Raw genomic sequence first — 16076 nt, 5'->3', positions numbered from 1 at the left:
ATTTTCTATTGCTTCTTTTACACTGTTCATAGCACTTGGCAGCTCATATGTATCAGCCATAGTACTTCTTGTAATAAAGTGCACTAGACCTGCAAACATTGAGCAATATATATCACAGCAGTTTCGGATGGTTAAGCAAAACTTTTCTAGCATAGCATTGTTTGAAATGTAGTTGATCATGCTTTGAAAGAAAGCTGCCTATGAACAAATCAAAGCAATTCTTACATTGTTTTGCATCCTATTTCTTCTCACATATAAACCAAGTGAGGCTTTTGGTTATTTGTAACATTTGGAAGAGGTGATCTGCTCTCTGTTCTCAGAACGGGTAACAGCATTTCATTAAAACAAACAAAAACCAACAAAAGAACCCACACTGCCTGGGGACCATACTGATCTCACCCCTCCTAACTTGAAAAATATATCAGCTTCACTCATGTTCCATGCTGTCCTTTGCCAATACAGAACCAGGTTCCCAGCAGCCTCAGGCACAACCCACACCAGCCAGGCTCTTGCCTGGACTCATACCTCACTGGTTGTGTCTGATCTCCTGCACAGCTTTTCAAGATTAAACAGAATATTGTTTGCAGAAGGCAAAGACTCTGCCCAAATTCCACCAATGCCATATAACCTATCTCAAGCCCCACCTTGATTAGAGTTCAAACTACCGGAATTATTTTTATTAAGGATGTCTCATTACACAGCCTATTTAATTACAAGGACCTGTAGTTCATGCTTGCCTATTTTAACAGCTTGATCATGTTGCATGCTTTAAATCAGATGCCTGTATTAACATCTATTTATATTGATTTACAATCCATTTCAGTCAGCTGCAATAAGATAATGGATTAGATGTTACTAACATAATTTGGTTGTAATCTTGGGATGCAAGGAAGGTTTGCTCAAGCACTGTTGTATGCTGGCACAGGAGCTGGATATTGTCTTCTCTGACCACACTTGCATACTCATTCCTTCCTTGTCAATGATAGGGCACCACCTGGGAAGTGTTCAAGCACCATCTCTTCAATAATATGAAAGTAAGAGTCATAAATTAGCAAATCTGAATAGCTCCAGTCAAGAAAAGACACCAGTACATCTGTAATTAAGAACTTCCTAGAAAAGACTGCTGAAACACCAACTCTCTAGTCTCAAGCCGCATACTTTCCTTACTCTCAGACCACTGGAATATACCCCATGTATTTGGGGCCGTTTACTCTAGGAAAGTTCTTCACAAAATCAATTCTGAAGGCTATGTCACAGTTGGAATACGTCAGCTGTTTTAAAGTTCGCTGCCTGAACAAACTTGGTTATGCCAGGCTAATTTTCTTCCCTCCCTGGCACATACCTAAGGAAGCTTCATTACGCTCTTAGAACATAACATTCAAGACCATAAACACAAAAATACTTTATGCTGTGTTTTCAGTTCAGTAACACCTCAGATGTATTTCAGAACAAAATTAGTCTTAGCAATAACACAAAGTAGATTTTTATAGTCCTTTATTAATCTGAATATAAAAAAGACAGAAGCTGCCTACGATATAGGACAAAGCTCTTGCTTCATGAGGAAACAAAATTTTCTTTACAAAGTGAAAAAATAAATACCCTCTTAGAGTAAGGTTTATATGCTAATGTGTCATAAAAAAGTAGAGTTTTAATATTTTGACAAAATGTCTGTGCAAAGAAACAGATGCATAAACACACATTACTGCTACATTAAGGCAATATGAAAAGTATAGTCAGAAAATTTCAGTAAAGTGACAGTGTAGTTTTCTAGCTTTGATTAAGCCAGTATTGCACCCAAACATGGTCTCCAAGTTCCCTCTGTACCCTGGAGAAGACACTAGGAAACCAGAGCCCAAAATGCCCAAGTAGGGGGGTGGAAATTAAAAACATTTTAGCAGAAAATGACCTATCCCATAAAGATGCTAACTGAAGAAAGCATTTAAAATTATACACAACCCTTATTTTAAAAATTAATGGTACATAGTTTAATAGTTTAAAATCAGTCTCCAAAAATAAAGCCAACTTGAAGGGCAGCTGACTGAAGCTCCTGAGACCGCCAGCCAAATTGGATATGGGAAACCTGGGAGTACCCTGCCCACTGAGAGCTGTGAATGAAGTCCCACAACAGTGCTTCCACATGATGCTGCCAACCACAAGACTTTCCCGATCCACCCTCAACACTTGGAGATAAACTTGTCCCACCTTTCCAAAACTATTCTCTCAGAATTGTTGTCTATTTAATAGAATTCTGAGTTAAACACAGCTACTTGATGAAGCCCTATAACTTCAGTTTAAGAACTGACTTTTTAAAAAAGTTCTCTCCTCTTTAAAGCAGTTTACTAAAAGCTGAAGCTATGAGCCATACTAAACTGGTATTTGTAAAAGCTAGTCTTACTATTAAAACAAACAGTGTGACTGTACTAAAAAGGATTTAGAGCATGTAAAAGAAAAGGCTGTATTGCTTTCACATACATGGGTACATCTGTATGTGTACACCACATTTCTCCAGGGTTACCTAGCTTTGTGGCAACACCGCCATACTACAAACTTATGCATCATTCTCCTTTTAAGTAACATGAATTAATTACACTTCTGCTCTCAGAAGATGTCCCAAATCATTTTGGACATGCTGAACAAAGAATGTTTATGTTAAAAAATGTAGTATTTTTGCTTTTGATCGTGGATAGGTGCCAGTGATTGCCTTCTTCACAATCAATGGTTGCATTTCGTATTAGTGCAGTTTAAAGAGTACATGATGGGTTTAAAGTGTATATGTAGATCATATCACAGTCAGATTGAGAAGACTGGTGTGGGTTGGCAAGTACACATGCTGGACATGCTCTACACGGGATCTGCAAACAGGACATGACTGGAAAGGAAGAACATCAGGAAGTTAGTTTACTTCATATTTTGAGTCTCTGCACTTACTGGAGACTTCCCTCCATGTACACAATAACAGTACTTTCCACCATCCCATATTTAAGACAGTATTGTGAGAAGCATGCAGTTCATTCTTAGCCTCACTGCAAATAATGTTAGCACATCATCCAGACTTAATGTTCTTTGAAACTAGTTTACCACAAACTAAATTTTAAAAATAAGTTTTACTAGAACATCAACATGAACATATTAATCCATGGTCATTAAATATACAAAACCCTAAACCTTCCACATAACTTGGTAACTCATAACTTAATGGCATTGCATTTACCTGTAACTGGGAAGCACAGGACTTGCAGCAAACTGTGTGGCCACAGGGACAAAAGGTTGAATTGATCTCCTCTTCACAACATACCATACAAAGCATGGACTCCTTTAGCTTCCGCAGTTTCTCTTGCAGGGCTTTTGTTTGTTGGCAGCTGAGACCCTCACAGTTGTCACAGTTCATGCTGCTTTCTGAAGACTTAAGAGGGGAACTTGGTGGGGTTTGGTCACTTCTTGAAACAAGATCCACAATGCCAGCATTATAAAGAGCTCGCCTTGCATGATCGTAAACTTCTTTTGATGTTCTTTTAATGTCAAAGACGTACTTTTTACCAAGATTAATATTTTCATTCAGAAACAGAGATGCTAGGTGACCCTTTAAGTCTCGACTATACTGCATCATGACAGCACTGGTGACAGTGTCACACCTATAAAGCAATGAGACAAATCCAAAACTGATTAGTTAATACCAATAAAGCTATCCATACAGTAATCTGTTACCAAAGTTGAAGTAACAGCACTGAAATTAAAGCAAATAGAACAGTCAGAGGTAACATTTAAGGTCTTGAATGCTGTTTTCATGACAACTCTACTTTGAAAAGTGCAAAATGAAAACCATGACAGGGAGATACTTCACATCTTCAAGATGTGAAATGTCTGGTAAAATGAGTCAAGTCCGTGGAAGGGACTTAAGGTATTGCGCTAACAAACAGCAAAACACTTAATCCACAGTTCAGCTTAGCAATGCCTCTTTGCATGGCAATTTCCAAACACTGCCTTAAAGAATTCCAATTAAAAGTCTTTGGCATAACATCGTTCTTTAGAGAGGCTCTCATGGAGTCAAGTAATATTTTTAACCAAATTTCCACCCAGGACTTTACATACTAGTATTATATTATTCTGAAGAGAACCAGTGTGAATGGAGTGTAGAGAATTAAATTAAGGCATATGTATTTGCCACTGAGTATTTTCAGCTACCCTAACCATGCCTGTCACATACTTCAGTGATACAGTTGAATCTACAGAAGCCTATTAAGACATACCACTTCTCTAGGCAACACAGGAAAGAAAACAAACAGAACATAAGGACTACAGCCTCACAGGGCCTAAGGTCCAAGGTCTAAGCTTATGGTCAAGTGCTATTGCCAAACTAAAACTCTGCTTAAGTTAAAATCAGAAACTGTGAAGGACAGCAGAAGTTAAAGCAGAGACACAGATCAAGAAGTGATTGAAACTGATATGTGGTAGTTAATTTTAAGAAAACACTGCTAAGTGTCTTTGACAGCCAGTTCTACTCATCAGTGTTGGACATTGCAGTAAGAATGAAAGGGGGTTTTAAAAATCAGCATTAACAAATGAATATAGCACCTCTGCCTCAAAGAGCGATAGGATACAGCTGTCGTGAAACAAAATCCTGGGCGTGTGAGCAAGGACAGAGGAACTGTAAGAAGATTTAAATACATGGGATGGGAAGGTGGCATACAGATAACATAACTGGAAGAGCCAAATAAAGGATCTATGTATTCTGAATAAAAGGATCTTCTCTATTGCTCTCATTCTCCCTCTTATATAGAGACAAAACACTGTACGTACTGTTTATGAAGTATCAAGGAACATAAAAAGTTTATATACCCAAGTGCTGTTATTCATAGTGGAAAAACTTTCCTTACTTTTCTTGCTTACTTTCCCAGAAAACAGAAAAACCTGTTCAGCTTCTGGACTTAAGAGGAAAGTAGAGGCTGCAGAGACAATGAAATTTTGCAGAGTATTTCCAAAGTGCAGTCAGACCACTGGCTCTTTAAGCACTTAGTTCCAACACTGGAGAAGAGCAGTAGCCGCAGATGACTCTAGTGGCAATACTGACCTGTAAAATGCATGTGTCTCTGTAATTGCTCTGTAGAGCCCACTTGCTGCCCTTGTACTGATCATCTTAAACAAGAGAACTACACTATTACCAGACTCCTTGGTAACAGTCAGATATACATTCTTCCCAGACTGAGTTGCCATTTGAACAACAGGATAAGCAATCCTATAAATTAATATTAAAAAAAAGAAAGGTTATTTAGCTAGTAAGGATAAGGGCATATTCCACAAACTACTACATTGCACTTTTATCAGAAGTTACAATGATCTCTATTGTCAGTAATGCTGGATTGTAGATGCTGCCTCAAAAATACACAAAAATCAAAGAGTATTAAGGACAGTTTTTATCTTGATTATAAGCAGGTAGTGTCCTCAGACCATACATCCCAATAGCCACTTTCAGTAATTCAGAGCAGTTGTGTATTTCTGTAAGACTAGAGGCATGCTCAGTACTTCTGCAAAACTGATCATGCAACTGGTTCCACAAAACACATACCTGTTGATTGGACTTAAGTCATCTTTACAGATGGATATGCCTTCAGGTCCAACACCAATAAGCAGTTTTTGCCCTTCACTATCTCTCACTGAGTGCCACTCTACCCCATAGTTCTCCAGTGTTGTAACAATCTGTAGAATCTGGTATTCAGCAGATGCTTGACTTAGACCTTCTAGCTCTTTGTGCTTTGCAATAATGCTGTTGATAAAAAGATTAAGAACAGGTGATATAACTCAAGTATGTGCTGTTACTGTCAGCAGCTTGCTTTAACATGGGTTTTTAGATGACCTAGTTGAACAGATTATTAAATGCTCCTGACCTGCTTTAGCTGCCTATAGATTTCCAGTAATTGTGAACTGGAAATAGTTGAGAATTACCAAAACATCCTGAGAATGCCTTAGAAATGGAAAAGCTACATGTAATCAAGGCTTTCCAATGAACACCACGACCCCCAACATATTTCCCCAAACCACCTCTAAGTTCATAACTAAAAAAAAAAACAAAACCTACACACAAGTAGGACACAAAGTTTCCTGATAGTCAGGAATTGAGCTATGGAAGGAACCAGAGAATTTTGTTCACATCTCAGAGTAACGGGTACTAAGGAGATAAATTCTTGCTACTTCCATTTACCAGTGTAGCTCTAAGACATATTTACAATTTATTCACCCTGCTCCAGGTGCTTAGATACCCGTGTTTCCCCAAGTACTAGAGTTTGGGCAGCTTTTGCTTTTCACAGAAGAAAAAACCCCTTGTAACTGAGCTTAAAAATTAACTGAAATCAGAACATCAAATTCAGGTTATATTTTGATCTCCGAAGCTATCTAAATTGTTTTACACTATAGCACCAGTAATTAAGGGCATAAAATCTTCTGCTGTTGATCTCCAAAAAAGAGTCTGTATCATTGTGCTCTTTTTACCTCTCCAAAATGGTAGTGGTAAGCTCTTTTGCACACAACTCTTCATAATTGTACTTGGCAGTGTTCTGGTTATAATCTCCAAACTTCATCTGTGCCAACAAAGCACTAAGTTCAATTGCATGCTCTGAAGAACATTGAAGATTACCAGAGAGAAGATCTTCTTTTATATGCAAGAAAAACATATGCCTGCAATAGAATCAGAACATTTGCTTACACAAACTGTTAGATGACGTTTGTAATCAAGACATATCAAATAACATATTAGATATATTTGGGAACCTTTAGTTTGGTAATCGAGAATTTGTGATGATTGTACCAAGCAGAGGAAACCTGGCACAAGTGAAAGAAAAAGGTCTCCATCTAATTATTCAATTACCCTTAAACACAAGGCTACAACTGAAGATGGTATCTAAAAGTATTATTAAAAGAAATGAGCATTTTAATCATGAGGACTGCTTTAACTCCTAATGCCACTTAGTCATTTCAATTTAGTGAACAAAATATCAATGAAATATTTGAATTAGTTTCCTATGTTTAAATTTTTGGTTGCCATTTACAAGTTATCCTGCAGTTCACAAAAGCAAATTTGTGAAGAACAGCTCAAAACAGCATACACACTTCTGTCATGCAACAGAAGCCATACTTTCTCTACACAGTGGAAATGCCTTTGCCACTACATTTAAGGGAAGATGAGTGACATGATTAACAGAACAACCTGAGACACCTGAAAAGGCATTGTGGAACAAAACACAAAAACATCTTCTGTGTAAGCATTTGTCAGACCAACCTTTACACCTGGGGCCAAGGCAGATTCAACAATTTGCTGACAATTCACAGTGTTGCTCTTAACTGTCTAATAAGTCAGTTAACAGACAAACGAACACTTCCACCAACATTAACAGCAGAGTGTTAGTTTCCCCTATAGGCTACTATAACTTCTACAGAATCATCCTTTTCTCCCCACGGGGGACAAAATATAAACATCTTAAGACTGCACATATTTATGGAAACCAGATGCAGAATTACGTATCACAGTTACGAATCACTAAAAAACTATTTCTATAAAAGAAGCCTAGCACCCACAATGATGTGTCTTGGCTTCCACCAGAATGGGACATTTACTTCTCTAAAATTAATTGTGATCTACTTTTAAGAAAAGCTGTACTGAATCACTCATCACTGATGCTGAAGATGCTAGTAAATGATTAGCTTTCCTTCCAAGGGGAATTGGATGATATCTTACATATATTCTGTTGTAGCATTCTAAAATTCTTCTGTACAACAGGGCAAATAGGACTTTTTTCAGCACTATGAGCAATTACAGAACTTACAAAATTCATGTTCATTCTTAGCTCTACTATGGTAAATGTTGCAACTAAGAAGATAGCAGCCCAAAAGATGCCCCATTATCCCCTAAGTTGCCCTACAATCCATTTCCTGCAACAAGTCACAGATCCAATGCCTCCCTTTGCAAGCTATTTGAGGCATGCTAGAGTATCGCTGCAGTTGTGACACAAGCGCTTAATTGCATTGCTCTGATGTCTAGACATCAAGGGTTCTTCAGCAGTGGGGGTCTGGTGCAAGCCAATATCCTCACTCTGTGCAGGATACAAGTTTAGGTGGCAAGAGGACCAGAACTTCAGGCAGTAGTGCTGTCTCCACTGTTAGCAGGTTATTCCTTGTTAGGGCTCTTTTTTCCAACCTCAAACTTCTGCTCCAATCCCTTTCTCCTACCTTGCTGATTCATAGCTCTTTCAGCCGGGGCCGCAGAAACACATATCTGTGGCCTTATAAAATACTTGGGTTGTACAGACTCCTTTTGGGGCTTAGTCCATAAACCCAAAGTACTCAATAAATTACTAAAACACTATGGCTAAAATAAATTCAAATAGTAGGCATTTCCCTGACTCCAATCAACACTTCATAAAATAAACAGCTTCTCATGCACTCAATCCTCTGACAATATCAAGACAGGATTTTCAGTTGTTTTAACTAAGTACTAATTACAAATACAGTATTTTAAAGAAAGATCTGACAATTTTATTCTCATTAGCTGAAACAGAGTTACAACTACCACACCTAAATGCTTGTATCTTCAGGTTTTTTTATGCATATGACAGCACTGCCTACACAGGGGAAAATCAAGAGTTCTTCCCTTGCTGGGGAGACCTTAATGACATCACAAGGGAAGATGAAAAACAAAACATTGCTCCTGCAAATACAGATGCATTACAGAAACAGCTACAGCAGATGCATGGCTTGTCACATTCCATTACTAAAAAGCCAGCAATGGCATAGGAAGACAAATGAGTTTAAGGCAAATGTGAAATAGCATCACATCAGCTAATGTGCAGTAACTTTACATTACTGGCTCATATCACACAAGCGAAAACATCGCACAGAGACTCAGCTACTTTGTATTTTCTGATAAATGAAACAAAGTTGCAGCACGTATAAACAACAGTTATTGCGAAGTAACTAAAGCTGAGCAAATTCAAGTCCCAGCTTACACTATGATAAGCTATTTTATTACGTCAGAGAAAACAGACAAAAGCACCTGTATTTAACAGTCCATCTCACAAAGTCATTGGTCTGCACCTAAATAACCTAAATTGCACCCATAACAGCTCAGTGAAAGATGTCATACTGATCTGCAAGAACAGATGCCCTGGACTGAAGTTCAGGTAGCAAATTTGCTGCTGGTTTTTTTTTTTTTCATTTTGAGTCCTTAAGTGTGTTTCATGAAGGAAAGACATCTAGAAATTGCAGGACAGCAAGGGTTGCACACATTTTATGCACCTGAAAAAGTGATTTGATTAGCCCATCCAACCATACTCAGATTGCACAGCTCCAAAGTTATATTAATGTCCTTTGTAAAATCACCCCCCATTCAAAGGTTCAAAACATGACACTAGCCAGAATACAATTATAAAAGCAGATCACTCTTTTCCTTTTTACACAAAACTGAACAGTGTTTTTTGATCATTAAAGAAAAAGGCATAAGAATGTGTTTTTATTGCTAAATATAGTCAAGCAAAACTAAAGCATTAGAAGCCTTGAGGCAGTTCCCTATCTAATTCTGCAAATTCTAAAGGACCCAACAGGTTGTCTTTAGAAAACCTGGTTGTATTACAGATTCTATTAGTTATATAGAAAGTATCTATGTAAGTTTTTGTAGATTAGATTGTGACCTAATCTACCATCCCTCCTCTCTCCTGGACTCTCTAGGTACAATAAAGAAAATTGTTAAAGCCTCTCCTACCTCTAAAGGTAGTCAGGTCGTGTGGTGAGGGGATATTTATTTTTTCAAGGAATTATTTCAGCACTAATATTTTACACTTCGTGGAATTTTTATCTAGCAAGCTTTAGAACAATGAACTGTGAAAATTGAACTGTTTGTAAGCTCTCTAAGGTTACATTTCCAACATTGCTGGTAAAATGCCTTAGTTTGTCCACCATATAAGAAACTAAATGTTTTTGTTTGTTTCTGCATCATTCACCGCTTCAGTTACACATGATACATTAATATTACCTGTTATAAATTTGAGAATTAACTCAAGTCACACAAGAGGTATGTGTCCTACCTCACCCCCCAAGCCCCAACATTCTCTTAGCACATTCTGCAGCTTCTTACTACACTTGCCAAAGCTTCATTTAATCTTTATATCTTCACAACTCTGAACTTTGCCCATCAATTGTTGTGGCTCCTAGTCATCCTAACACCTGCCAGACATACTGGGACATTGAACAACTAGTGGCAGCTTTAAGGACAAACAGAACTTTCCATTGCACTTGCAGCCCAAGTTCTCTACATGTGACAGCATTAGTACAAAAGACAGTCTTTATCATTTCAAATAGTCTTACCTTCCCCTCTGAACCTTATGGTACCTAGATGTACCTGTGTATTCAACTTAGCTGTCAGTGGAAAAAGTGACAAACCCCAGTCCTTTACCAAAAAAAGTATCTGCATATGACTAATGATTCCTAAACTAGAAGCACAACCAAAAGACCTCATTCTCTTCCTAGACTACTGGCAAGAATCTTAGCATATATCCCAAGGAACTGCCTGTTCTCTTTGGGGTATGACACTACTTACCACATGTTAAGGCTCTTTTCTACTGTGAAGTAAATTTACAACTCTGTTATCTATAGGAATCAAAATTAAGAAGCATACTTGTTCTCCCTAAAAATATATTGATAAAGATCTCAAAATCTATAGAATATAATTCTGTTTTTAAAAGCAGATGTAAGGCCACCCCACATGAGAAAGCAAAATGTACAGTTATGCTCCTCAGTATCTCTGTTCTTATTTGCTCTCAGCAGAGTGGGTGAAAGGTTACCAACTGCAATTCAACTTTGATTTAAACAAACAGATCCATTAAATTCACCCTATTACAACAGACTTGTACTGCATTGGAACAAATATGTCACTGCTGCTCTGGCTAGCCAATGCTATAGGATAATAAAATGTTTTTCCTCATTTTCTACGTACTGTATGTATCTGACTGCTCAACATATTTTACAAGCCAGTTCTTGATTTTAACTACTTCATCAATAGAACTGGATAACACTGCAAAATACTTTGTAAATATAATTCAAATACTGCCAAACATCACACACCCTTTAACAGCCTCCAAAACAACAATTACCACTTTCAAGGCTGACAAACTACAGCTCTTTTGAATGCTTTGTAATACCATGTGGCTTGCTTGAATTTGATGTGTTACTTTAAATCGTCGTGGCTTACATATGAATATTTGATTTTCAGTCGTACTACACAAGACAAATAACTTTGCCCATTTTGATGTAGATCTGGGTAAACTTTACAGTACTCGAAAAATCATTCACTTGAAAAATTTTCTTTTTTTGCGATCGCCACGAGGTTGACTTTATCCTGCCACACCTAGAACCACCCATCCTTCCGGACGAGTGCTGTGCACAATTCACCTCTTGCACGGCCTAGGCAAATACTCCCACTGTTAAAAGGTGGATGCAAATTTTAAGACTCCTCTGATCCTCGTTGAACAAAATGCTCGTGGCCGGAGCCGCAGAGCTTTCTGCCCTGGGACAGCGGTGCGAAGCCCAGCCCGGCACCGCCGGTTCGCCTGACCCCGGAGCTGCCGCGGACCAGGGCTACTCCCAGTCACTGAGCCGGAGCTGCAACTCCAGGAGCGTTCCAGCACCCCTGGGAGTGCCCCGCAACCGGCGCGGCAGGGCCGGCACTGCTGCCAGGCATCTCACCCGCCCCCAGTCAAAAAGTCTCCTGAAAATTCCGATTAGTGAGGTATAATCCTTTCTCTAAGCCCCAGCTCCTTACGGCAACTCAACACTTCATAACAGTTGATATGTGAACCACCCACAAATCATTCAGTAAAAGAAGTGGAAAGCAGGGGGTTTTTTACTAGCTGTTGCACGACCTATCAAAAAACCCCAGAAAATAGTGAAAAAACAAAACGTGACACAAGCCAGAGCTTATGATCTCGATCGTGGACTATCACATATATCTTTAAGCAAAAAGCAGTCCTTTTCAAGCCAATGTGATTTTCCATTCAAAGGAAAATTCATAGATATTCAAACTTCTCTATAGCAGCACACTGTTCACATTTCAGACTTGTTTGTAAAACTCTGACAGCAGCAGATTAAATTTGAGTGACATTCTTGCAGTGGAGCACTTTCATTCCATTGAAAACAATTCTAAGCTATGAAATCATGCGGTGAAATTCAGTACTAGGCAGTCAAATAAAAAATTAGATATTGTGATCCAAAGAATAGAAATAAACTGCTTTTAGCCCTGTAGAAGGAAAAAAAGTGTAGTAAAAGAGTTTTTCCATGCAATTCTCCAATTCTCAAAGTGCTAAGTAAAGGTGGTTTGTTGCCATAGTGGTCAGAGGTACAATTATAACTCGCTCTGCCTTTGAGACAAGACTGCTCCCTTGCATAAGAAGATTAAAATGCATGAGACTATGATCTTCCACTGGTTGATTAAAGATAACAGAAGCAGAGGTTGATGTTCAGTTGCCAGATCAGCTTTCACAGCATGTAGAAACCCGAATATTAAATTGCTACAAACAAACATACACCTGAGTTTTAAATCGAAGTGCACAGCAAGAATCTCTAATGAAGCAGTGCAACTGGGGTTGGCAAAGCTTCCAAAGTATATAGAAAAGACCTTGTAACAACTCAGTCACAACACTTGCTATTATAATCATGATGAGGCATATCAACAAAATTTAGAATTACTTGCAGCTTCCCAGATTTCAAAAGCAGTCTCAACACACATCTAATTTATATGTAAAAACTGCAGAGGCAGCAAGCAAAAGACTGGAAGACTTCCCCACTGTTCTTCACACATAGGACCAGAAGGCAACAGCTCTGTCAGAAACCCCCCTTACATCAGATGTGGACACAACTGCTAAAGGAAACCAAGGATACTCATCACTTTCTTCCTCAGCCAGCACACTGACTTTGCAGGTAAAGGAAAGAAACAAGGTGTCAGCAGTAACTGTGCAGCTAATCCTTACAATTCTATGATATATTCATTGATTTTTAAGTTCTGCAACAGGTTTAACAAGTTTTGCATCTTCTCCTTGGTAGCAAACATGCTTACACACAAACTAAGTATGAATTCAGTTACATGTGTATGTAAATCCTCAAGCAGACCTGAGTAGAAAGAGAGTAAATCTACTGAAACTCAGTATCAACAATACAGGAATAGACATTAACCACAGGTACTGGAATTCTAGGTCTGCTACTTATAGACTACTGGGCATACACAACTAAAAGGCAATTATTGCAAGTTGATGTACAATTTGTATTTTTTTATAATATAGGTCTTTTGATGACTGAGACTCAATTTTAAAATTTGTTGTTAAAAGTATTAGTTTCAGAACAGTCATAATTAATACATAAAAGAAAGCTTGTCCCACCTACATCCTTTCAAAGTCATCTTTAAAGTCAAGAAATACCTGCTACTTTGATACAGGTATATAAGCTCTGTCACATTTTAGCTCCACAACCCAGTCTTTGAGGCCCTTGGGGCATGTTTCATCAGTTCAAGCTCTCTATTAACTTGCACCACCTGCCAAGTCTTGCACTGACAGTGTTGAAGGCAGGAACACAGAGGTCTGTAAAAACCTCGTAAAGCTGAGCAAGCATTCATCAATGATAGCATAAACCCACCGGTTTTGGGTTTCCTCAGATTTTCACCCTGATTCGTTCTGAGTGGAGGCACATCTGACATGCTCAGGGTAACCTCTTCCACCTCATCAGGTATGAAGTTGTGTGGCTCCTTTTGTTCTACATAAAAACCCTTTGTTATTTGGATTTATACTTACTGAGAATATTGAAATAGGAGGACAAGTTTCTTTAAGGAAGAATACTCAAAAAGAGCCCAAAGATATGCCATGGATAGTAGAATTTCTTTTTTCAAAATAAGGTACATTAAAACTGGAATTTAACCTGACTTCATTTGCCTAACTGAAGCTATTACACAGAATAACCATGGTCTAACAGCATAGCATTCTGAAAATTTCAAGCAGATTGATGAGCTGAAACCACTGCTCCCCCAAAGCATCTACCCTGCACATTAGATCAAAAAATAAAGCAATACATGCATGTTTCTAACTCAAAACCTTTTTCCTATGACATAAACACCAAATAAGACTGTCAGCATCTGTCCAAACTCCTTAGACAAACATTCTGTGCAGAACCACCATGTTGTTTTCATGGTCTTAATTCTGAAAGAATTAAGTTTACGATTCTGAAAGAACCAAGTTAAGATGAGTAGTGAAAAATGTGTTTGGCACTATCATACACACACTAGATTTCAATTGGCCCAATTTACACTATCTGTACCATCAAAAGCTAACTAGAAAAATTATTTGTACTAAATATGTATATGCACAGCTTTCTTTAAAGATAATTCAACTGCCGTTCATGTGGTAATCAAACTCAAGGAATAAAAGCGAGTATTCACTACCAATCTTAGAAAACTAATTTACTAACAGTATAACAATTTAGTTAAGAGGACTGGCCACAGACGAAGTGAAACAGCTGTTTCTTTTGTAGCCTCTAAGGGCCTGTAGCTATTTGAAAGTTACTGTAACATAATACCAGACAAAAAGGAATTCAGCAAGTTTTTTTGCTCTGTGGGAGGAATTGTTTCCTGCCTTTCTGTACCAGCAGTTCAGAATGACCTAGAGTAACACCACAGAACAGGGGTTACTATCGGACACACAAATACCATATAAAAAGTCTGCTACTGGTAGCTTAGTTTCTTCCACTTCCAGCAGTGAATGCTCACAAAATTACCCACAGTCATTACTTACTGGTAGCTACACAATACTTAGTGTTATAAGTTTAATTTAAAAAAAACAAAACAAAACACAACACTAAGATTTTAAAACTACACAGAAAAGTCAAGCAAAATTACCAGAAGATAAAAACCATAAACCCACTGTGCAATCACTTTCATAAGTTACAGAAATCGAAAACAAAGTATTACATTAAATCTACTTACAACCATATTTACTTTACCTTGTCTGTTCCTGTAAAATAAGATGTGGCTCAACAAAAAACTTGACTCTCAATTTCAATCGATAAGGGGCTAAACCATCCATCTGCTGGGAGATCCTGTTCCTCAAATTCAGCCATAGATTCTCCCCTTTGCTGCCAGTGAACTGCAGTCCAAAATAATCAACTTCTATAATCCCCAACCTTCTGCAAACCTGAAAGAACGAGCTTCTTTATAATAAGGCTACAACATAATGATGAAAAATAACACCTGAAGTGCTGTTTCAGATTGCTCACTTAAAACACACACACACAAAAATCCTGGTGTCAGCACCTTCATAGAAAGGATTACTTAATTACTGGATTTTAGGTTGCATACAAAACATCACGGAGAGAAACACTAAGCATAAACTAGGAATTTCTCCACTAGCTGAAAAGAACGTGGTCAAATTTTCATGGTCAAATTTCACCCCAAGGACAGGCACTTCAGAGGACCAGCAGATTTCCAAAAGAGGAGAGTATCGGCTATTCAACCTCTCAGCCAGTAAGCACTTTCTGGGCACGAAGGAGTGAAAAAGTACAGCCACCACAAGTTTTATTCAGATGCCACCAGCAGACCGGACTCCCGCGTCTGGATCTCTCCAGCATCCCCAAGGCCGCCCCCGCTGGCGACGGAAGGGCGAGAAGGCACCTGGACAGCAGCTCTGGCCTGCTAGGTCCCGGATACAGAGAGAGGGTTGGATGCAAAGGGTGCTGCATCCCCCGCCTCAGGTCCCACTCGTGCTCCCTCCCTGAGAACACTTCCAGCGGGATGCAGCGGTGGGGCCCGGGCCTGCGCTTCCCACGGCAGAGGGACCGGCGAGCCCCGAGGCGGGGAATGCAGCATCCCCTTCATCCAACGTGAAGAGAGAGATTGGGAAAAAAAGGAAAATAAAAAATAAGATTAAAAAGAAAAAAACCCCACAAACAAACAAAAAAAAACCCCACCAAAACACAAAACCAGAAGGGAAGCGGGGAGACTGCGGCGCTCGGCGCTCCCCGCCCCCACCGCCGGCGCGGCGGCCGCCCCCGCACGGCCCGGC

At 38.8% G+C, this 16076-nt stretch overlaps 1 protein-coding gene across 2 annotated transcripts in view; it reads right to left on the bottom strand.

Moving 5' to 3' along the window:
• Positions 1-1477: 1477 nt before the first annotated feature.
• The window catches only part of MYLIP (myosin regulatory light chain interacting protein), a 15330-nt gene continuing 731 nt past the window's right edge, over positions 1478-16076 (bottom strand). Inside the window, exons 1-7 of one of the 2 annotated variants that reach the window (XM_027676091.1) lie at positions 15686-15989; positions 15019-15209; positions 6484-6669; positions 5564-5761; positions 5069-5233; positions 3212-3632; positions 1478-2869 (exon numbers count right to left, since the gene is read on the bottom strand). In XM_027676091.1, the coding sequence (XP_027531892.1) occupies positions 2780-2869; positions 3212-3632; positions 5069-5233; positions 5564-5761; positions 6484-6669; positions 15019-15101 (1143 nt within the window). In that variant the 5' untranslated portion in view covers positions 15102-15209; positions 15686-15989 and the 3' untranslated portion in view covers positions 1478-2779. Of the gene's footprint in view, positions 2870-3211; positions 3633-5068; positions 5234-5563; positions 5762-6483; positions 6670-15018; positions 15210-15685; positions 15990-16076 lie in introns of those variants that run through there. The other variant, XM_027676090.1, reaches the window with a different exon arrangement.

This window comes from Neopelma chrysocephalum, unplaced genomic scaffold (genome assembly GCF_003984885.1).
Source record: "Neopelma chrysocephalum unplaced genomic scaffold, ASM398488v2 Primary Assembly neopelma1_26, whole genome shotgun sequence".
Lineage (NCBI taxonomy): Eukaryota > Metazoa > Chordata > Aves > Passeriformes > Pipridae > Neopelma > Neopelma chrysocephalum.
Note: the sequence above shows the minus strand (reverse complement) of the source record. Positions and strands in the feature narration are given on the sequence as shown.